General features: G+C 42.1%; 1 protein-coding gene across 1 annotated transcript in view; it reads left to right on the top strand.

The window, feature by feature from the left end:
- Positions 1 to 24455, top strand: part of LOC126221596 (melanopsin-like) — a 146468-nt gene that overhangs the window by 59065 nt on the left and 62948 nt on the right. The window contains exons 3-4 of the mRNA XM_049942179.1: positions 9662 to 9792; positions 16730 to 16875. Of these exons, the coding sequence (XP_049798136.1) occupies positions 9662 to 9792; positions 16730 to 16875 (277 nt within the window). The remainder of the gene's footprint in view (positions 1 to 9661; positions 9793 to 16729; positions 16876 to 24455) is intronic.

Below are 24455 nucleotides of genomic sequence, written 5' to 3'. Positions count from 1 at the left end.
AGACCGCTACGGTCGCAGGTTCGAATCCTGCCTCGGGCATGGATGTGTGTGATGTCCTTAGGTTTGTTAGGTTTAAGTAGTTCTAAGTTCTAGGGGACTAATGACCTCAGATGTTAAGTCCCATAGTGCTCAGAGCCATTTGAACCATTTTTGTTAACTATAACGCGCCCAGCTGACTTTGCTTCGTAACACCTGTCGGCAGTGTGTTTGCTTCAGAATGAATAACACTCTTGCCTGCCTGCAACTGACTGTGTTGCAACTCACTTCCGCTCTCGCGAATTTTTTGACCGAATACTGTCGATACGCTGCAGAATATCTGGAAAACAATGCCAAGAAGGATGATACGACATGCATTAACGAATCAAGGAATCATCTCCGTGGTACTAGAGCGAACTGCATAGGGCGAAAACTGTAGGGGAAGACATGTGGGAGATCTAACAATTAATGCAGGATGTAGAGTGCAAGTGTTTATCACAGAGGATGAGTTTAGCAGAGGTCTTAATGGGAGGCCGCATCAAAGCAGTCATAAGACTAAAACAAAGAAAAATCGTTTCAGAAGGATAATGGCCGGTTACCTGTAGCGAAGATTATTATTCCATTATTCTCTGTAGAATCACTTGAACTCTGCCATGCAAATTCTCTTATTAAAATGTCAATCGAGGGAGATGGTTTCGTCTTTGGTACGAAAGAGGTTTAGACCTGTCTTCAGATTTGGCTTTTTGATGATTTTCCTAAATACGAGGGGTGTCCAGAAAGTAGGTTCCGATCGGTCGCGAAATGGAAACGACTATGAAAAACTGATCAAGCTTTGCACAGATGTGTTGGGCAGTGTCTCTAGTATGACCGTAGATAGCATCACTTCACTCTTCTCATTTCTGAGCCAACAGTGAGCGCGTAAAGATGTCTAGGAAACAGTGTCTCCCGTCAAGCTCGAGGGCCTGGTGAGAAATTTCTCCTGAAGCTATGCAGCCAACATTACATAACTGTCGTGCTGTTTCTTCTTCAAGACCATTCTAAGTCGCATTCTGCAGGGGCAGTGAAGAAGCTCCTGCCTCGTTTTCAATTGGAAATGTTTGATTACCCACAATACAGCCCTTAATTGTCTCCCTCTGAGTTTCATCTCTGCTCGCATGAACCGCTGGCTATGAAGACCACATTCTGGCACAGGCAATGACCTGTAGGCTAGCGTAGAGAAATGGCGGAAAGCACTGGCGGCTGCCTTCTGTGATGAGGGTATTGGAAAATTGGTGCAACACTACGACAAATGTCTAAGAACGGCGACTACGTAGAGAAGTAGCTGGAAGGTGTAGCTAACTGTTACAAATAAAATATTTCTTATTTTCAATGTTTTTTCCATTTCGCGATCAATCGAAACTTACTTTCTGGACAGCTCTCGTATATTAAGGGGTATTCCAGAGTATTTCCGGCGAAAGTACTTGGTAAATTTTCTAATCTATCCTTCCTCAATAGAAACATAAGCTTCGTTTCTGATGATCTCATTATCGTCGCGTCGAAATTCTAAACACAAATCTTTTTTGCTCCATTGGAGTGACGTCCACCTAACGCTACGCTCATTTAACGTAACATTCAATCATATATTGGAGTAGTCTGGTCGGCATTCGTTTCCTTGCAATTGCTCGTAACGCTTCATGTACTTTCAGATGTTAGTTCACTCTCAAACACCAACAGAATTATGCACTTTCACCCGTTTTAACAGTAACGTGCCATAATGCTTAGAAACGCTTATTGTAGAAAGTCTTTCACATCCTACTGACTTCTCGCAATGATCTTGCCCGTTTCTCTAACTGAAATTATTTGTCTTTGCGCATTAATCTTATCTGTGCTACAAGATTCCGTTCAACTCCAGGTAGTATTTCTGGTGTTGTACCTTTCAGAAAGCGGAAATGTAGCAACGCTCTAAGCACAAGTGCTTCAAGTGTAGTCCGGTGCTGCATACTGACTGACTCAGTTACGTATTACATGCTCTATTGCGTCATTTAACAGATCACAGGATTCGCTGGTTTTCGCACTCCATACATTCCACCCGACACGTGGTCCGTTCAGTGCACCAAGCGGAGCGTTGACAGGATCGACCGGTGGCATTGCGACTGCATTCCGCGTAATTCACGCCTGATTAACGTTTTCCACTTAAAAGCGTCTAGCGCTTCTGCAGTCCATTTGCTGAAACTTCCGCTCCAAATACCTCTCCGAAAGTTCTCAGTCCCTTTCTTGACGGATTCCAACTAGCGGACATCATATGAAAAATTGAGTGTGCTCGACCCTATTAAAAATTAATATACCGCATACCAAATCTTATGAAGACATCCGTCATAAAACTCGCCTTTAATTTATAGTGCTGGTTACCACTTAGCCTTTCTCATAGGCATTTTCACACTGACTGTAAGGGTATGACAATGCGAATTATCTGACTTGTATTGAGGTGTTGCATGAATAAATTATTTGGAAATTGATCTGAAAGTGTAAAATTAAAAGCAAAAAATCGACATACAAAGTTGTTATTGAGATTTATGCATTTTACATTACCTAAATTGAGTGCTTAAATGATACTATCAGCTTGCCACATGATGTCCTCTGTCTGACAACTATAAAGTTAGATTTTACCGTTCATCCACCACAACCGCCTGAAAGGAGAGGAGTAACTGATTTCCCCTACCAGAGGTGATCTTGGAATAGCTGGAAGGCATGTCACTGAAAATACGTGAAGTAACGTGATTCAGCACAATGGAGTATTAGCACTTTTTGCACTGACCGTCCCTCACCATCTGAACACAAAATTTGAGGAACGGTACGCCAACTTTACCTACAAGCTTGGTCGAAAAACTTCCCGTATTTAGTTCCTATACACTTTTTCTTGCAGGATTGCATGATAAGTCATGTTTGAACTAAACAATTGTTGGTGGTACGTTCATTCTTTGATGTTTCTGTCAAGTTTTGTTCTAATGATTTGTGTATATTCATATGCTGATTCGAATATAATAAGATATTATTTTGGTGTTGATTATTTTGTTTTTAGTTTAATTTTATTGAGTTTTTGGATTTGCTCATTAATTAGATTAATACTGTCATCATATACTTACGACTCAATGTACTCTGCATTTTGTCCACTTTGTGTAAATTAACAGACACAATCTGCGCAACTGAGTTAGAGTTTCTCGTGTCACCTTGTTTTTACATTGAAGCGACGAGAGTCACCGGATAGCGATAACCACATATACAGCTGTCGGCAGTACCTGTGCAAAATCTATAAAAGGGCAGTCCATTGGCAGAATTGTCATTATTACTCGGGTAATTCATGTGGAAAAATGTTCGACGTGATTATGGCCGCACGACGGGATTTATCACGCTTTTATGGAGGAATGTTAGTTGGAGCTAGACTCACGGGACGTTCCATTTTGGAAATCGTATGGATATTCAGTGTTTTGAAACCCACAGTGTGGAGAGTGTGCTGAGGATACCAAGGTTCGGGCATTACCTCTCACCAGGGACAGCGCAGTGGTCAATAGCCTTCACTTGGCGACCAAGAGCGCGATGTTTGAGTAGAGTTGTCAGTACTAATAGACAAGCAATACTGCGTGAAACAAACACAGAAATCAATGTTTGACGTACGACAGCTTATCGGTTAGGACAATGCGGCGAAATTTGGCTTTCAAAAACGTAAAATGGTGTCAGATATTTGAAATACGATGTTAATGCTTGAGTGATGGGTACGTTTATGTTTGTCATAGGCAAATCTTTTACGGAGTCGAGAAATGCGGGTAGTAAAATAATATGTGTAAGAACGTAGAGCGAACAGGAGTGAAACTCCAGCAGAAAGCTGTCCCTCCCACAAGGGGCTGGAGACAGACGTAAAGTATTTTTCATCTACTGTTCTAGCTGTGCATCGAAAATACAAGTAAGAAAATAAAAGTTTTGAAGTTGAATTAAAATCCAGGATTGGAAAATATCTCTCAAAAGATGTGCTGATGACATAGCTATCCCCAGCGAAAGTGAGAAAAAAAAGTAAGCAAAGATAGACGAAATTATTAAGGAACAGGAGAAAGGTGATCACCGGTAAGCTTAACAGCGTTGTTGATATTTCTTCCGGGTTATATGGCCGTGGTCCATGGAATTATTCAGTTCCTAACGTTTCGTCCAATACTACGTTGGACATCTTCAGAGGTGTGGCTGGTCCTGCTGGACTCAGCAGGACCAGCCTTACCATCCGGTCGTGAAAGCCTTCATTGTAAGCTTAACATCGTTTGAAGAAGAAACTCTGCTATCTTCGAAATAAAATAACGCATGAAGGACTACCCACTGGTAGCTTCAAAGCTGAGTAGTCCAGAAAAAAAGCATTCCTCAGTAACGGAAGTCTTCTGGTATCAAACATAGGCCTTAAAATAGGAATAAATATCTGCAGTTGAAAGTCTGATGCACAACACTGTATGGAAGAGAACAACGGATAAGAGCTGAACAGAAGCGTTTGGGATGCGGTAAGATCTGTAATGCTGGTAAGATCTGTAATATTAGACAGTAAGGGAAGCTATTGTACATTAGTCAACGTACCTCGGCCATTCGTACCAATCTTGTAGCCATCACTACTAGTTCCACCATTACCACTTGGACGTAACGAGTAGCTGAATAGTGAATGTGATGTGAAGTTTCAGCGTCTTTTTGCAATGCACGGGCCAGAGCTCATTAACTGACGATTATGTGGGAGTTTGCGACTAATGCACTCCTTGGGAAGTTACGCCCGGTACTAGCTCGGGACGCGAGAAGCAACTGGGAAGTGGACCGGAGGAGAGGGAAGAGGCGTCCATTTGAACGAGAAGAGATGGCCTGCTATTGCAGAGCTTCCGACTAAACCTCTCCTAACTCGTAGTTTGTGTATTGCCTTAGGAGGTGGAAAGGGAGAGGCGCTCATTTAGCGGATGGTCTTCGACACTGTGTCTTCGAGTAGAGAAGAGAAGTATTTTGTCTGCAAATGGGTTACATTTTAAGTGGGAAAGTAAATTATATTTGGTTATGTCAGACTGATAGTACTCTGGTTACAAGACGTCGTTGTGGCCTTGCATTGTAAAATTATTTATTTACAAAGACAACAATAAAACTCGTGAACTACATAAGCATAACGGCTGTGGCGGTTAGAAGTCCTGATATTTTTATGTGTGGTACATTAATGTGTATACAAGTCAGTGCGTTGATTGTTTTTCTCTTCGTAGAACAGGTTTCCAGCAGACGCACCATATAATTTACTGTTTGATGGTTTGGCTCAAATGGCTCTGAGCACTATGGGACTTAACATCTGCGGTCATCAGTCCCCTAGAACTTAGAACTACTTAAATCTAAGTAACATAAGGACATCACAGACATCCATGCCCGAGGCAGGACTCGAACCTGCGACCGTAGCGGTCACGCGGTTCCAGACTGAAGCGCCTAGAACCGCACGGCCACAGCGGCCGGCTCTGATGGTTCCTGCACTGTCGTAGCTCCACCACTATGTTAACTTCACCTGTCAATATAGACTAACCGTTTGCGTCCATGTGCCCACATTTCAACACCAGACTTGCTGCGCAGGCGAAAATAAGCCATATGTACTTAGAAGTACTAACCAACCTAAAAAGATACTCCTCCTAATAGCTATAACTATGGGTCTGCAAATGACGTAATTATTCCAGAATGAGATTTTCACTCTGCAGCGGAGTGTGCGCTGATATGAAACTTCCTGGTAGATTAAAACTGTGTGCCGGACCGAGACTCGAACTCAGGACCTTTGACTTTCGCGAGCAAGTGCTCTACCAACTGAGTTACCCAAACACGACTCAGGCCCAGACCTCACAGCTTTAGTTCTGCCAGTATCTCGTCTCCTACCTTCCAAACTTCACAGAAGCTCTCCTGCGAATCCTGCAGAACTAGCACTCCTGAAAGAAAGGATATTGCGGAGACATGGAATAGCCACAGACTGGGGGATGTTTCCAGAATGAGATTTTCACTCTGCAGCGCAGTGTGCACTGATATGGAACTTCCTGGTAGAGCACTTGCCCGCGAAAGGCAAAGTTCCCGAGTTCAAGTCTCGGTCTGGCACACAGTTTTAATCTGCCAGGAAGTTATATGGAACTTCCTGGTAGAGCACTTGCCCGCGAAAGGTTAAGTTCCCGATTTCGAGTCTCGGTCCGGCACACAGTTTTAATCTGCCAGGAAGTATCGTTGACGTAATTATTGTTTGTACACTGTCCTCAATCACCGACAGAAATATATGCACTTACACCTGTTACACACTCTATAATTATAACAGTCGAATGCGACAGTCATGAGTTTTAAGAATTACTGTATGACTGTTAACCCGGCCAAAAGAAAGGTAACTTTTAAATTCAGTGCTAATCAAGAGAATTTAGACTTTTTTCTAGTACTTGCATTTTTTCAGAAAATGAAATGAGGTATACCCTATTAATGTTTTTTGCATAATGACGTACTACGAATCTGAAACTTTTAATCAACAGAAATGAAAAGGTTTGAGAAACTTGTAAGCCTTTACCCATTTCTGAAGCTTGCAGCTGAAACGGAGCGAAACCTTCCTCAGTGAAAAATCCTCTTCGTCACCAGCAGAACTTAACGTCACTCTCCAGCTTAACAACACATACTGGCGAGCCAAAACACCATGACCACTGCACACTGCGAGACAGAATGCCACCTGTAGACACAGCTGACACTTGATATTACAATGGAAGTTTATTAGTGGAGCAGACACGAAAGTGAAATCATTGTAGCGACAAGGGGCTATAAATCCATACACCCATTGATGTAACAGAGTTTGGTAAAGGCAGATTATTATTACCTGTACGACAATCTCGGTAGCAGTGAACTGGTAGGCTACTTGCGTGTTTCTATCAAGAACATTTATGGACAGTGATTGAAAGCTGGTGAAATTACGAATTTCGAAGGATTTCTCGCTCTGAAAAGCAGAATAGCGACGAACTGTGGCACAAATGACAACAGACCGCACAGGTGACGCAGCTAAAAGGGTCTCGTGGCAAACCGTCCAATCGTAGAATATGGGGAAATGTTCATGCAACGATATCACCAAATACGATTGTACTAGGTACAGGATTACAGAGATGGGAATCCGAAGTAGATAGCGACAGTCTGTTGTAATGGGAAAGTTTCTCCCAAATCTAATCTGTAACCCAATTAATAACCCACTGTTCGAATTAAAGTCACTTTAATATTTTAGAATAGATGCATGAAAGTATGGATGCAACTGAAAAAAACATCAGTGGTTACGAATTTAGTAATTACTTTTTCATTTCTATACAGTTGTGAAAGCTATACACACTAGCTGACTGTAACGACACGAGGCGCACTGAGGTAAAACAGCTAGAGGATCATAAAACAGCTTTCCGCTGAAAGGCAGAGTCCCTGGCCTGTATGCACTTAGCGACGGTTGCTGTTTTGGATGGTTCTCGGGTCCTGGTGATGGCCACAGGATGAGGCAGGAGACTGAAGTCACAAAACTGTAAACTCGTATCGCGAGAAGCAGTGAAAAAACTGCTTTCTAAAATAAAGTGGTCTCTAGAATGATAGGAAACGTAAGAGACTCAGGGCGAGAGGAATCAGCTGAACTAGAAGGAGGTTAGCTGTAATTAATGTGTGAATTCTGAAAGGGAGCCCAGTATTGGCTAACTAAAGTTACTTTTTAACAAGGATTAAAGTTCGTAAGTGTATACATGTTGGTGCTGTCATTGGCTGAGACGTGAAACCGGCATCTTCTTGGGAGATACTTTCTACTCTCAGCCGGACAGTTTCCTTAAAATGAGAAAATGAGGGCGATTGCTAGTGATTTTATGAATTTTTGAATTGAAACAACTCAGAAGCTCCACGGCAATTGGCTAACGGAAATCTAGTGCTGGCAGAACTAGCAAGAATTTTTGAATTAGAGCATATAAACAGTTCGTGCTAGTGTTGTCGTGGCGGGAGATGGGGATGGGGAGGGGGGGGGGAGACTCCTTAAAGGTGCAGACAGGAATGACTTCTTCCTTGTCTGCACTTACAGCAGACATCGCTTTTGTTGGCAGTCATTTAGAGACTTTGTTTTAGAGCTGATCCAGACTCTGAGCTTAAATTTGAAACTTAGAACTACCAGTGCTGTTATTCTCTTTACCTGAGTTTTAGAATGATGATCAGCACATGCAGCATTTGTGCTTGCATGCTGAGGCAACCGATGTCATTTGTTGGGAGGTAGAGTTTTGCTTTTCTCTATTAGCGAACACACTCAGCTAGTGAATTCAAAATCTGCTTAGACGAGGGAACAGTTAGTTGCTCGTATCTACTTCTCTTAGTGTTTCCTTTAATTTGTAAGCTAATCCTGCTACACTTAGCGTGCACTTACTGACACTTAATAATTACACCGTGCCCATAATATCCATTCAGTGTTTGGACACAAGGCCTTGCGTTTTAACAATAAATAAATTGTGATCTTTAGTATCATTCAGTAGAGGAAAACCTTTGCCGTTATGTCAGTGTAAGGCACGGTATCCACATTTCACAGTCCTCTGGGCCACACCATTCGAAGTCACATGTTCAGAAGTATCTACTGCGCGACTGCCCGACTTTGTCTTAACACTCCACATGACGTTGTGGGAAGTGGTCTGTGGGTTCAGACCTTAAAGTTCTACTTCAGTTTCGCAATGTCACTTTGTCGGATGATGTTTGATGATGTTTGGTTTGTGGGTCGCTCAACTGAGTCCTCAGCGCCCATACAAAGTACAGATTTTTACACACTCCATTCTCTTTTCACAATCCAATCTCATCACTCTCACAAATGATGATGATGAAATGATGAGGAGAACACAAACACCCAGTCCCTGGACAGAGAAAATCCCCAACTCGGCCGGGAATCGAACCTGGGACCCCTTGATCCAGAGGCAGCAAATCTAGCCCCTAGACCACGAGCTGTGGACCTGGTCGGATGAATCATATTTCTGGTTACAGTAGGTGGCGCTCCTCGCTACAGGATGTTGTTTCCAAGAACCACGAAGGACTCTGCGAAACACGTATTGTGCCACGGATGCATGCTGGTGGGGACAGACTATGCTATCAACGACTCTCGACTCCGTTGGAGTTGTGGTAGTAATTAAAGAACCGTGGCAACTGATGACTACGTGTACTTTATTACTGATCACCAGCATGTCTTCCGCTTGATGCCTTCCCAGACCGTGCTGGCCTGTTCTAGCGGTATAGGCTGTCTTGTCACAATACCAGAATCGCGCTGCAGTTGTTTCAGTGAACTCAACTTGATATCTTGGCCACCAAAATAGACTGATCTGACGTACGTGGAACAAATCCTGGAACCTGTCGGGCGTCGTCCCCGACCACGGGAACCACCACCCAGTAATTGGTGAGTGGGTAGCCCCATCTCACATAACTCTGAAAGCCTGCAAGGACCTGTAGAGTCGAAGCCATACAGAATCGCTGCTGAAATAAATTCCAATGTGAACCAAGCTCATGATCATAATTTTTCGGTTCATCAGTGTTTACGGTGCTTCTCAGTCTTCTCAGTCTTCTTGTAATACCTGCCACTACCTCATCAACCATAGGACGGCCTGCTGACACTCAGGACCTGTCTTGCCGCACCTATCTTCTCTGACAGTGGCTTTCCAATCCACAGGTTCCGGCGCCTGCGCGGTCCGTTCAGCGCGTTCATCGTGAACCTGGCGGTGGCAGACCTGTGCACGTCGCTGCTGCACGCCGCGGCCGCCGCCTCCTCCTTCAGCGGACACTGGGTCTTCGGCGTCGCAGGTGAGTCAATGTCCATAGCTACCAACTGTCCCTCTATACTTAACACTTCCGGGCTGAGTACGCATTAGGAGTGGTTTAAAATGGAATGACCATATGAAATTGATCTTCGATAAGGCAGATGCCAGACTGCGATTCATTGGAAGAATCCTAAGGAAATGCAATCCGAAAACAAAGGAAGTAGGTTACACTACGCTTGTTCGCCCGCTGCTTGAATACTGATCAGCAGTGTGGGATCCGTACCAGATGGGGTTGATGAAGGAAATAGAGAAGATCCAACGGAGAGCAGCGCGCTTCGAGACAGGATCATTTAGTAATCGCGGAAGCGTTACGGAGATGATAGATAAACTCCAATGGAAGACTCTGCAGGGGAGACGCTCAGTAGCTCGATACGGGCTTTTGTTGAAGTTTCGAGGACATACCTTCACCGAGGAGTCAAGCGGTATATTGCTCCCTCCTACGTATATCTCGCGAAGAGACCATGAGGATAAAATTGGAGAAATTAGAGCTCACTAGTCCAGAACATCCTGGATGCCCTCCTCCATCTACAACGACTGGGGAAGGTGGTGGCTTTCTGCTGGGTTCCGGGGCATGTTGGCATTGCTGGGAATGAAAGGGCAGATCTCGCAGCCAAGGAGGCGTGTCTCGTTCCACAAGTATCTCAGTGTGCTATACCACTGCACGCACTCACCTCGCTGTTGAGCTCACGAGTCATGCGTCGGTGGGAGGATGAGTGGCTGGAAGTGACTGACAATAAGCTCCGTATAGTCAAGCCCACAACGCGTGTGTGGTGTACTTCCTTTCAGCCCCGTCGACGGGACGAGGTTCTCCTCACTCGGCTTGGGATAGGCCACAGCCCTATGGCGCATAGCTTCCTGCTCTGGCTGGAGGAGCCTCCAATGTGTGGTGCTTGTGGCGTCCAGGTCACTGTGCGCCACGTTTTGTTGGATTGCGTTTTATGTTCTGATCAGCGGGCGGCGGCTGACTTCCCAGCGGACCTGCCATCCCTTTCAGGCAACACTCGGACGAATGTGGTTAAAGTTTTAAAGTTCTGTGCCATGTCAAATGTTTTTACAAAGATTTTAGGGAGAGGATCTTAATTTGATCACTGTGTGACAAGCTTGCCCATATTTTATGTAAGTGGCCAGCCAATGACAATTTACTGTGGCATTCTTGTTACTACGTTTTCCCTTTCCTTACGTTCAACTTTCTTATGTCACATTTTCCTTCTTTTCCTGCTTTCTTTGCGTGTTTGTTTCAGTTTTATTAGGTCTGTCTACATTCGTTCCCTTTAATGTGTGTCAGGGCGCTGATGACCTCGACGTTGAGCGCCCATAAGCCCCAAAACACACACTCAGAGGCATACCGACAATCCTTCTTTCCACGAACAATACGAGACTGGAATAGAAGGGAGAACCGATAGAGGTACTCAAGGTACCCTCCGCCACACACTATCAGATGGGTTGCGGAGTATGGATGTAGATGTAGATGTAGAGATGCCGTGGTCCATACGTAAGACTCTCCCCTGACGTTTCGCCTTCGACTGCGGAAGGCATCCTCGAGGACAATCGGCGAACTACAACGAGAGCGCGAGTGAGCGCTGTATATATCAGCCATCCAGAGGGCACCGCTGTCAATCACGTGACGTCGGCTCTGCTGTGATCTCTGATATTGCCAAAATTTCCAATTGAAATTAATCGATTGTCACGCTGTTGCTGCAATGTTCACATCCATATCTTATCCAGCTTAATGCCTTCACCTTTTCTATTAAAATTATTCCAGTGTTTGGCAATCTTAATGGCCTTTCTGTACATTCGCGCATAATAATGCGACGTCTTTGCTATGACAGTCGTCTCACTAAACTTTATTTCATGATCACCTTCCTGAAACACATGTTCCGCAACAGCCGATTTATCAATATGTCCGAGGCGGCAGTTCCTTTTATGTTCACCCAGACGGGTGTTGCGCTTCTTTTTGTTGTTCCTATGTAGACCTTTCCACAACTGCACGGAATTTTATAGACACCTGATGTAGCTAGAGGATGTCGTTTATCTTTTACGGATTTTAGACATTCTTTTATTTTCGTGGTGGGTCTGAAAACAGTTTGCACATCTTACTTGCTTGCATCTCAGCCCGGAAGTGTTAAGTGATGACAACACCTGCCGTGAAAGCCTTCATTCCGTGATGTCCCTCTATACTTTCTGAGTATCTGCGCAATAGAAACTCTGCACGTGACATTCTCATGTCGACTTGTGGCGAATACCTACGAAATGAAATTACACGTTGAGTGTCACAGGTGCCTAGGAAGGTCCGGATACTGAAGATTCATGCATTTGATTCGAGTTATAGAGATATGCAAATACGTAGGAGAGAGTTTCCTGTACTATCCGGCTAATAATTTAAATCGTTGCCATAAAATTGGTACCTCTCGTATTATTCGAGAGTAAGTAAGGTCAGGGTGCACTAAGTGCTTTTCGTGGTCATACCGTCAGGTATTAATTCTATGTGTCAAAGAACAGATAGTCCAAAGACACCCATTTTTTGGAGTTTTCATCTAATTTTTTGGGTACATGTTGAAGAGCATTACTATAACTAGACAAGTTGCAACGTAATATTTGTTTTATGTCTGAATCTATACGTAAAACACTCGTAGTTATGAATTCGTTTTTGTTTGTTTTTAGAAAACTGACCAAGAGAAAATGGATACGAAGCCAGTAATGTGACCCATACGTTTCCATTTTGTGGTGATACAGTATAAGAACTTGCTCGTGTTATGAGCATTCTTCTTATTATTGCTGTTGTGCGCTTCAGTCCAGAGACTGGTTTGATGCATCTCGTCATGCTACTCTATCCTGTGCAAGCTTCTTCATCTCTGAGTAACTGCTGCAACCTACATCCTTCTGAATCTGCTTACTGTATTCATCTCTTGGTCTCCCTCTACGCTTTCTACCCTCCACGCTCCCCCCCCCCCCCCCCCCCAATACTTAATTGGTGATACCAACCGATCCCAGCCTTTAGTCAGGTTGTACTACGAATTCCTCGTCACCCCAATTCTGTTTACTACCTCCTCATTACTTAAATAATCTACACATCTGATCTTCAGCATTATGAGCATTAAGAAATTTGTTTATCATTATTTAGTGCAACATAATGTTTATTTATCTCAAGCAGTTAATTAAATAATTATTTTGTACCACACAATACGACAACAGAAAGACGTTATGGAAAATGGAGCACAGATGGACTTAATTTAGCTGCAACACTAATTCTAAATGGTGAGCGTAGATTAAGCTAATGTGCACATGTGTAAAATATACCTAAGCCAACAGTTAAAAGGCATTTTGAAAAGTAAAACAAAAATCTACATCTACATCTACATCTACATACATACTCCGCAATCCATCATACGGTGCGTGGCGGAGGGTACCTCGTACCACAACTAGCATCTTCTCTCCCTGTTCCACTCCCAAACACAACGAGGGAAAAATGACTGCCTATATGTCTCTGTACGAGCCCTAATCTCTCTTATCTTTGTGGTCTTTCCGCGAAATGTAAGTTGGTGGCAGTAAAATTGTGCCGCAGTCAGCCTCAAATGCTGGTTCTCTAAATTTCATCAGTAGCGATTCACGAAAAGAACGCCTCCTTTCCTCTAGAGACTCCCACCCGAGTTCCTGAAGCATTTCCGTAACACTTGCGTGATGATCACACCTACTAGTAACAAATCTAGCAGCCCGCCTCTTAATTGCTTCTATTTCCTTCCTCAATCCGACCTGATAGGGATCCCAAACGCTTGAGCAGTACTCAAGAATAGGTCGTATTAGTGTTTTATAAGCGGTCTCCTTTACAGATGAACCACATCTTCCCAAAATTCTACCAATGAACCGAAGACGACTATCCGCCTTCCCCACAATTGCCATTACATGCTTGTCCTACTCCATATCGTTCTGCAATGTTACGCCCAAATATTTAATCGACGTCACTGTGTCAAGCGCTACACTACTAATGGCGTATTCAAACATTACAGGATTCTTTTTCATATTCATCTGCATTAATTTACATTCATCTATATTGGAAGTTAGCAGCCACTCTTTACACCAATCACAAATCCAGTCCAAGTCATCTTGTATCCTCCTACAGTCACTCAACGACACCTTCCCGTACACCACAGCATCATAGCATCATCAGCAAACAGCCGCACATTGCTACCCACTCTATCCAAAAGGTCATTTATGTAGATAGAAAACAACAGTGGACCTACCACACTTCCCTGGGGCACTCCAGATGATACGCTCACCACCGATGAACACTCACCATCGAGAACAACGTACTGGGTTCTATTACTTAAGTAGTCTTCGAGCCACTCACGTACTTGGCAAACAATCCCATATGCTCGTACCTTAGTTAGGAGTCTGCAGTGGGGCACCGATTCTAACGCTTCCCTGAAGTCAAGGAATATGGAATCCGTCTGATACCCTTCATCCATGGTTCCCAAAATATCATGTGAAAAAAGGGCGAGTTGCGTTTCGCAGGAGCGATGCTTTCTAAAGCCGCGCTGATGCATGGACAGCAACTTCTCTGTCTCAAGGAAATTCATTATATTCGAGCTGAGAATATGTTCGAGAGTCCTGCAACAAACCGATGTTAAGGATATTGGTCTGTAATTTTGAGGATCCGTGCTTCTACCCTTCTTATATACAGGAGTCACCTGCGCTTCTTTCCAGTCGCTCGGGACTTTACGTTGGGGAAGGGATTCACGATAAATGCAGGTTAAGTAAGGAGCCAATGCATTGGAGTACTCTCTGTAAAACTGAATTGGAATCCCATCAGGACCTGGCGATTTATTTATTTTCAAAACATTCAGCTGCTTCACAGCCCCAGGGGTGTCTATCACTATGTCCTCCATACGGGAATCGGTACGAGACTCAAACGGCGGCATGTTTGTACGATCCTCCTGCGTGATAGATTTCTCAAATGCTAAATTTGAAATTTCAGCTTTCGTTTTGCTGTCTTCCGTTGCGAGGTCAGACTGATCAGTGAGTGATTGGATGGAAGCCTTCGACCCGTTTACCGATTTTACGTAAGACCAGAATTTCCTCGGGTTTTCAGCAAGATCTTTTGCTAAGGTATGACGGTGGCAGTGGTAGAATGATTCACGCATCGCTCTTTTTACAGCAGCACGAATCTCTACTAACTTTTTCCTGTCCTCATTCTCCCGATCTTTCTTGTACCTCGAGTGCAACTGCCTTTGCTTCCTGAGCATTCTCCGAATTGCGCTGTTAAACCACGGTGGGTCTTTTCCATCCGTAACCCACTTTTTCAGCACATACTTGTCCAATGCTTTATTTACAATGTGTTTAAAATTTGCCCATAATTCTTCCACGTCCATCGTACCGAAAGTAAATGAAGTCGATTAATTTACTAAGTGGGATGCTAACAACCGCTTATTTGCTCTTTCTACTGAGAATACTCTCCTAGCCTTCTTGACCGACTTTTTAACTTTCGTAACCATAGTCGTAATGATAATATCGTGATCACTAATCCCTATCTCAACACTGACACCGTCGATGAGGTCTGGTCCGTTCGTGGCTTCCAGATCTAAAATATTTCCATTACGCGTTGGCTGTCGATTTAGCTGCTCAAGGCAGTTTTCGGATAATGTGTTCAAAAGTAATTCACACGATGGCTTGTCTGTACCACCTGTAATGAATCCATAGACATCTCAGTCTGTACTAGGTAGGTTGAAGTCACCTCCGACTCCAAAAGCTATATAAAAATTATTGGCCGCAGTCAAGCGGTTTCATTGTAGTTGAGAAGGATTGGAAGAGCGTATTCTATATTTTGAGGGATTATGTCCATTTTAAGCATACCGTAGGTAAGAAAACTCAAGTTTGACATTGCTGAAAGTGGGATTTCCATCAATGAAATATCGCTGGATACGAAGGAAATAGTGAAAGCTTCAAGAAAAACTTCAACATCCAGCCAAGAAGCCTCTAAGCTAACTAGCAGCTCATATATATATATATATATATATATATATATATATATATATATATATATATATATATATATATATATAGGTAAAGTAATTAATGAATTAAAAGTTGAAAAAATAAATAAAAATTACCACCTGTGAAAAGGAAGTGGTTTCGAAATTGCGGGTAGCCACCAGACAAGATCGAATAGAAGAAATGAAACACAGGATATGGATTCACGCAAAGTGTGTAGGCGTGGGGCAAGGAAGTAAACAGTTACATTGCATGGCTACAAGTACTGTTGTAAGGAGTAAAATATGGAACATTTCTTTAATCTCAAGTAGTACATATAGTCTACCTCAGGGATATAGCGGTACAGCTTATGCACCTTCTGGTGCAAATTAGGGATCAACTTGTACCACTTGCAGATGTTTAGAAAATATAGCGTAGTGCGTTTATTTTTCTTAGAATATGACTTCTTTATATCAAATACCAATAACAACAACCTGGAGTTGAAGGAGGCATTGCTTAAATAATTTTTGCACTTATTGTTTCGGCTATAATAAATAAAATCTCAAAAGTTGTACAATTAATGCTACTCTCCTCTAAGATCAAAATAATTTCGTACATCCTAAAGAATTGTGCAAGATATTATGAAAGACATTAAACACAAACTAAATTATCTGATATGTAAAGACGTTTACCATGTCAGTGAACAGTATCTTCTTACAAGACTGCTGGTAAACATTCCCAGATGTTTACTCTGGCATTGACGCTTTATGTTTTTTGAATCGTCGTTGAAGGACAAACGTATCCACAAGTACTCTCTGACATCCGAATTTCAAAGTGTTGGTGAATATGTAAAAAAAATCTTTGTGAAAGCTAACTTACCGGTGATAAAGTGGTTAAAAGGGCAAGCATTCACCATTCTTATTGGTGCCTTAGCCACAGCCATCGCTTTGTTGCAGGCTGCCAGCTGTACGCATGCGCAGTGGGTCACTTCGGGCTGCTGTCCATCGTGACGTTGGCCGCCATAGCCGTGGAGCGCTACATGGTCATCACGGCCAAGCCGCTGTCCGCCTCCTGGAAGATGACGCAGTACACCGCCAGGAAGGTAGGCTCAGTCATCTCGTGTAACTTTTTTTATATTTGGCATGTCACAGGTAGAGAGCAGTAGCGAGTACAGTGACTTGTGCCGTACAGTTTGTAGCAGTTGGAAGTTCAGCACACAATGAATAGAAAAGCAGTTGGCACTTCTGAGATAATTTCTTTGTAACATAAAACGTTCTCTGTGTGTGTTTTAAAACAAGATAAAACTCCAATTTACTTTCTGAAACGTTTCTATAGCTGCAGTTAACATAATCGAAGGTTTTATTTTTAATTAAACAAAGAATTGACGAAACATATTGTTAGGCTTCGCTCGAACTATGATACAGGACAGGCATTGTAGAAAAGAAGAATCCCAGTAACGAATCTTTCTTCTGATACAGTTACCACTTTGGTTCATTAGATTTATGGCGTCCAGCAGTAGCAGAGAATCCATTTCTTATACCGGTAATTAGGCTGTACACCTTTCGATCATCTTCCGAGTGAATGAAAATTCGAATTTTGTAGTAAAGTAAAATAGTATTGTTTCTCGAAGCACGCATGATTTTGAGCACAAAAGACACCGGGGGCTATTGCCGTAATATAATTATTCTATCATACTTTAAAAATGGTCATAGACATGCATGCTGGCACTCCCAATAAAACGTATAGGCTAAGGAACATTTGTTGCCGACCAAACTGTCGTTGTTGGAGCACACTTCGAAGCACGTCTGACTTACAAATCAAATATTTCCGCATTTATATTGTCTCTAGTACTTATTAACATATTGATATTGATGCTTATTAATATATTGATACTAATGAAATAAATTATATGTTGCTCAAAAACATAGTTTAACCTCTGTACCATGGATTTAGTTCATCAAAATGAATAAAAATTGGTTGTATAACATTGAAAAACAGACCTGGGCATTACTGCTGGGCCAACGTAAACTCACAGTGGGAAATGCAACTGCCGATGACAGTTGTGAAAGCTAACAATGCTGTTCCCACGACGATGGCAATGACAACATTGGATGTTCGCAAAAACAATTTCGGCTAGTTCACCAGTTATCTATGCATTTGCCCATACATGGAACACATTCAGCATAAAAGTTTGATCAGAATGCCTACCACCATCAAATGATTTTAACTGATATATAAAATAGCAATTGCCACGCCAACAACAAAAAACCTCTGGGAAAATGGAGCTGTAGAAACTTTTTTCCCCACTATCATCACCGTACCTACTGTTGGTACCTTAAGCACCTTAGCAACGATCTGTCTCAATGGAGTACGTTCATAATTACCTATCTAAGTTCTTCAGGTCCCAGAGTAAAACTTTATTTTTTCGTACACATCTTCCCGTTTGCGACTGAGTCTTCCTCTTTATTTTCCACAGCCATTAAAAAAATCAAGCAATGATCAATGCTTCTCCAAGCTCCTCTTCATTATTGCGTAATCACGTGAATTATTGCCTATCTTTTTCAGGGATGGCAAGAAAACTGATCGTTCCATCAATACATTTGGATTATTTAAAGTGCGAAATTAAAATATATTTTCGTTCTCTCCCACATGTACGTCATCTCTCAGTAATGATCTGCCACTTTTGTTTAATACAAGTTTGCTTAGGTCTTATTTATAGCACCTCTTTGAACTTACTTGTCCGTAGGACAGATATCTTGGCTTATGAGCATTGGTAGCCTCGAGAATTTTCTTCGTCGACTCGTCTTCAACACGATCACATTTAAAGAATTCTTCTTCTTCTTTTTCTGCTTCTTCTCCTTTGCCACTTTCTACTATCATAAAATGATTGCTTTCTTTGTACCTTTCCCTTTCGTCCTGGTCTGTTTTCTTTCGTACTTTCTTCTACAACAAAACCTGGTGAAATGTTTGTATCCACCGTTGTGCTCAGCTGGATTAAGGTCTGAAATTGGGAATAATGTAATTTCTCCATTGAGTGTAACAGACTACACAGAATTGTATTTAATGCACTATTACTTGTTAATTCGACGTGTTTTTTTGTGCTTAATGGCAATAAATTTGAAAATTAATCCCTATTAAAATTTCGCTCAATTGCCTTAAAAGAAATAATGTTTTTCTTGCTAATCCAACTTCGGGATTATGTGTAAGTATAAATTTTGTTACGAGCAAAACCAGCTTTCATTTCCCTATAGAATCGCTGTAGCATAATTATATTTATTCGGTATTTATTAGCAGTCTTTCTCAGTTAAGATACAGCTGTTAAATCTGTAGTTGCTTCACTACTTGTTTCTTTTGGTGTCGCACCTCTGTCTTCCTCTTATAATTTATTATGTTGCCTTCACAAGGAAAATATGGTTGTTACGCCGCAATATATTTCAATTAACTGTAATAAATTTCGCATACATCATCATTTTATACTTGTTCCTTATGGAATGGTAATTGAATAACATTTTTATGGCAAAATTGTGGTCAGTCACAGTACCCAGACGCGTTTCGTCTTAGTTACAAGACATCGTCAGTGGGTGTCATATAAGCGGCTAATTCAGTATTTGTAAGCCAAACAGCTTTGTCTCAAGTGGCGAACTGGTTGAAAGTTTTCAGTTTGTTTTCTGGTCACTGTTTTCGAACTACAGCGCTTTAACTACCATTTTTTTTTTTTGTCTACGACAGTTAAGCAGCTATATTTCGAAAACAGTGACCACATAGAAACCTGCAAACTTTCACCCAATTTGCCACATAAAGGAAAGCTGTTCAGGTTACAAATAGCGAATTAGATGTTGATATGTACCCGCTGAAAATGACTGGTAACTAAGGCGAAACGCGTCTGAGTGCAAAAATTTAAATAAAAAAATTAAAGTTCAGCTTGCAAAAGACGTTTTTCAGTTGCACTGATTTTGCCGGACCTAAACTCGAACTCGGGACCTTTGCCTTTCGCGGGCAAGTGCTCTGCCGTTTGAGCTACCGAAGCACGACTCACGGCCCTTTCACAGCTTCATTTCCGCCAGTATCTCGTCTCCTACCTTCCAAACTTCACAGAAGCTCTCCTGCTTTTGTTTCGTGTTGTTTTGAAATGCAGAGATACAAGACACATATTCCAGATGGAGTTTCCTGTTTTATGCACATTTCAGAGCTTGCACTCCTCTGGGATGTTCTTGCATATGTGAAAATGACGCAGCAGCAGCTAGACAGAACTAATGTTGACTATTCACAGTTTGTGTGTGTTGGAACTTGCTGACTTAGCATGTTGGTGTTTTATAAAAGCTACAACACCCACTGAGTAGCTTGTCATTCGTGCTACAACATGACAGACATCATCGTCATAGCAGAGCGTGTCATCATTCTTCACTTCTTCGGTCTGCTTGCAAAATGTAAGTATGACACGCTTTGTATACTGCTGAAGGAATCTATATGCTTTCTTAGGAATTACTTCTCGCAATACAAGAAAACAGAAATTCTTGTATTTGCATGTTACAGAACATGAAGAATTTGGCTGTGGGCAGAAGCAAAATACGCAATGAACGGTTATAGATACTGGAGGTGGAACAACGCTCTCCAGTATAGAGCGCGAGATGTATGAACACCAGGTTTAGAGAGGTAGTCCTGGTTTATTTCAAAGACTGCAAAATACATCTGTCGTCAAAATTCTTAACTACCAGTGCTAATGAGCAGGACTCTCTCAACTGGCGGCTCTGTATGCATGATTTGTTGTGGAAGAGTGAACAGCTTGACTCCTTCTTTAACTTACTAGAGTGATTACTTCTCACATACAAAGACATTGGTTTCGGGTGCAATCCAAACGCTTTTTTAGAAGTGAAGGTGAACTTTCTAAAAATTAGAACTCGCATAAGAGGGAGTACCTTAACGATTCTGAATTCTGTACTTTTGGAGTGTATGTATTTATCACATTAGTTTTGTCTGTATCAGTAAGACAAACTCCTTCATTATAGCATAAAGATATACACTGATCAGCCAGAACATTACGACCACCTCCCTAATGGCAGGTATGTCCACCTTTGGCTGGAGTAACAGTGGCGACGCAACGTAGCACGGAAGCAACAACGTCTTGTTAGCTCTGTGGTGGGAGCTGGTGCCACATCTGTACACACAAGTCATGTAATTCCCGTAAATTCCGGGAAGGGGGGCAATGATCTCTGACACCACGCCATATGTTCTCGATCGGATTCATATCTAGCGTGTTCGAGGACCAGCACATTAATTGGAACTCGCCACTGTGTACTTCGAACCGCTCTATCATACTGCTAGCCTTGTGACATACATTATCTTGTTGAAAAGTCCACTGCCGTCGGGAAATATGATCGTCATTAGGTGGTGTAGTGGTGTACTTGGGCTGAAACCAGTGTGCAATACACCGTGTCCGTCATGGTGCCATGCACGAGCTCCACTGGACCCATGAATGCCTACTTGAATGTTCCCCACATCATAATAAAGCCGGCACCAGGTTGTCTCTGCCCCGCAGCACAGGTGTCAAGGAGCTGTTATTCTGGAAGACGACGGATTCGCGCCCTCCCATGGGCATGGTGAAGAAGGCATCGGGATTCATCAAACAATGCAATGCACTGACACTGCCCAAATGTCCTGGGCCGATTGTTACGTGCCCATTTCAGTTGTGGTTGCCGATGACGTAGTGTTAGCATTGGCACATGCTTGGTTCGTCGGTTGCGGAGGCCCGTCGTTAAGAGTGTTCGGTGCACTGTGTGTTCAGACACTCTTGTTTTCTGCCCAGCATTTAAGTCTGATGTTAGCTCCGCCACAGTTCCCCGCCTGTTCTGTTTTACCAGTCTGCCCCCATGCGCAGCATCTGGGAATGAGTGGTGGCCACCCAACCCCACGACGCGTGGACGTGGTTTCGTCTTGGTTTCGCCACGTATTAAGATACACACCACAGCACTACTCGTAATCCCGACGTTTCCTTCAATTTCTGAAATGCTTGTATCGAACTTCCGGGCCATCACTATCTGCCCTCAGTCAACCTCAGATAGATCGCAATCCTTCCCGACTCTACACACCAACAGCACACTCACTGATTCTACGTGCACCATTCATGTTCCTGACTAGCAGTCATTCCTCGCCAGGTGACGCTGCTATCGCCTGGACGGGTTTACATCGATAGTTGGTCGGTGGCCATAATGTTCTGCGTGATCAGTGCATTATTTGTACTGTGTACGGTTTGCCTGCAAAGTGCAATTCAGTGTCATTGAGATTTCATTGAGACAGATACAGCAGTCAAACCTTGGCTGTACTTTGTAACCTCCCCCTCACTTATCGACCTTAATGACAGTGAAAAATTAAACCGCGTGTACCTGATGGAATTTGGGAAAAGCAATCGTCACCGAAGTTAATCTGTCGGTAAAGAGGGAGGAAAGGGTTACATCTAAATGAAAGGAAAAATGCAAATGAAACTGGTGGAAATTAATTTTGAAAAGGGGTAAAGTTAATAAAGAAAGTAAATGTGCGGCCGTTACGTTAACAATTAACTAGCGGTAATTAGATATTTGAGATTTGGGGAAAATTACGGTCGCCAGTCCTATGGACAATTACTATAGTAACTGAAAAAGAAAGGTTATTGCACATATAATTAGCACTAGAAGCGTCACAAATGAAGGTTGACACATGTAGTGTGAAAACTGAAAGTTTGTCAGAAGTAATAAATTTCGCTACACTCTGACTCAATTTAGGAAAAGAATTAATAAAATCCGAAAATTGAAAGTTAGTTTAGTGACTGAAATTAATAGTGAGCTTTGTTTCTGAAGCACTACGAAATTCAATAAAATAAGGTTGGTCTTGGGCTACCTCAACAATAATTTCAAAAGCTACTTGAATCTACGCAATTTAGAAATAAGAGATTTAACTTTGAACTTAAATTTAGTGATTCTGAACAATTAACAATAGTAAAATTTAGTACGTACCAAGCTGAGCTGTAGTCACAGGTAAGCTAAAATATGGTAACAGAACTCGCACTCATAATTTGTGCTTATGTAATCTAAATATTGTAGCCAGCTATGAATACTTTAACTGAACTTTGAAATTAAAGCAGTGAAATGGAATAATATTACTTTAATGCTGGCGTTTGAATTTCAACGACACTCGGGTTCATTCCGGAAGAGCTAGGGACCCTGCTTGGTAATGCAATTGGGACAATGATCAACAAAGGTTCATGCTAAGTTGCTGTAATTTTGTGAATGGAACAATTTTAAAAGCTGGGGTCTGCCATACAGTTCTAAAACTTTACGTGCTTCCAGTCTTCCTTGTTGGTTGATTGAAGGTTTGAAGTCGTCGGGCGAGGAGGTGGCGACAGTCACTCATTGTCGGCCGTCGCTGTTCCAGAAGCTGGATGTTGGCGCGCCTTCTTCTCGACACTGTCACCAGGCGAAACGGGCTCTTGATGTGCGCCAGCTAATGCTTCCCGTCCGCGACACCGTGTCAGAAACTATCATAGCAATTCGAGCGCAATTACATGCTGCCAAACCCCGAAAGCGCGGCAACTCGCGGGAGCATCACACAACACACCTGCTCCACTGCACTACTCCAGCCAGACTCCCCTCCGCCCGCGGCTCCACGCAACAGAGTTAACACTACCAAAGATCCTAAACACTTTGGTTCTCCACACGACCTATCGATGTATTCGTTCGATAGCATAGTTTTCCCTAGGCCAGACCCAGCGTATAAATACAAATAATATTCACAAAACAAACCAATTATACATCGACATAAATGCATATATATACAAATAGTAAAACAATTACAATATACAAAGACACAGAAATGTTATATCTTCAGGTAACAAAATAAGGAAAAAAATTTGCAGTGCAATAGATGGAAATAGGAGGATATGCATTTCCGGCGTTTCAACTTCATGTGTAATTTAAATAACAAATTGCAATTTGATTCAAATAACACATCGTACTCCAACGGCAGTTGTGGAAGACTGAGTTAATTTGTTACCAGAAATTATTGTAGATAACTATTTACGACCCTCAAGAACTTGAAAAGAAGCATTTTGAGGTAACATTGGTACTTATACACTTTTTATTGTCAGCCGATTTCAGTTTTAGCGAACAAAATTGGAGGAAAAGTTTTTGAATAGGTCAATCCCAAAATTACATTAAATTCAAAACGGATACAACCACATTTCTAGTACCGCCTTTCTCCATAGTAGCATGTTTAATATAATAAAAACTTCAAAAAACAATGGATCACAAAAATTCTGAAGTGTGTAACAGACGACTCTTAGCTGTTAACAACCAGTGTATACAAGGCAAAAATTCAACAGATTGAATGAACGAGTAAATTAGCTCTAACCGAAAAAATACAGAACCTCGTTGCTAATGATATGTTTTGCTGCTTTTCGTTTAGTGTATCCCATTTCAGGAAGAAAATTATTGACATTGTTACGTTATCCGTCAGAGAAACCATTCATTATTTTTGGTCAAATGAGTTAAATGGCAGCCATTGAGAGCCTATCATGGAGCCAGTTACGGAAAGAAAACAAGAAATAAAAACTCTTCTTTTTGTTCACCTAATTATTTAACATTTTGCAAGGAAGGCTGTTACTAAATTTTCATGTCACTCACAGTCGTGGACGCCATGCAACGCAAATGAGCT

Source organism: Schistocerca nitens, chromosome 1 (assembly GCF_023898315.1).
Source record: "Schistocerca nitens isolate TAMUIC-IGC-003100 chromosome 1, iqSchNite1.1, whole genome shotgun sequence".
NCBI classification, from domain to species: Eukaryota; Metazoa; Arthropoda; class Insecta; order Orthoptera; family Acrididae; genus Schistocerca; species Schistocerca nitens.
Note: the sequence above shows the minus strand (reverse complement) of the source record. Positions and strands in the feature narration are given on the sequence as shown.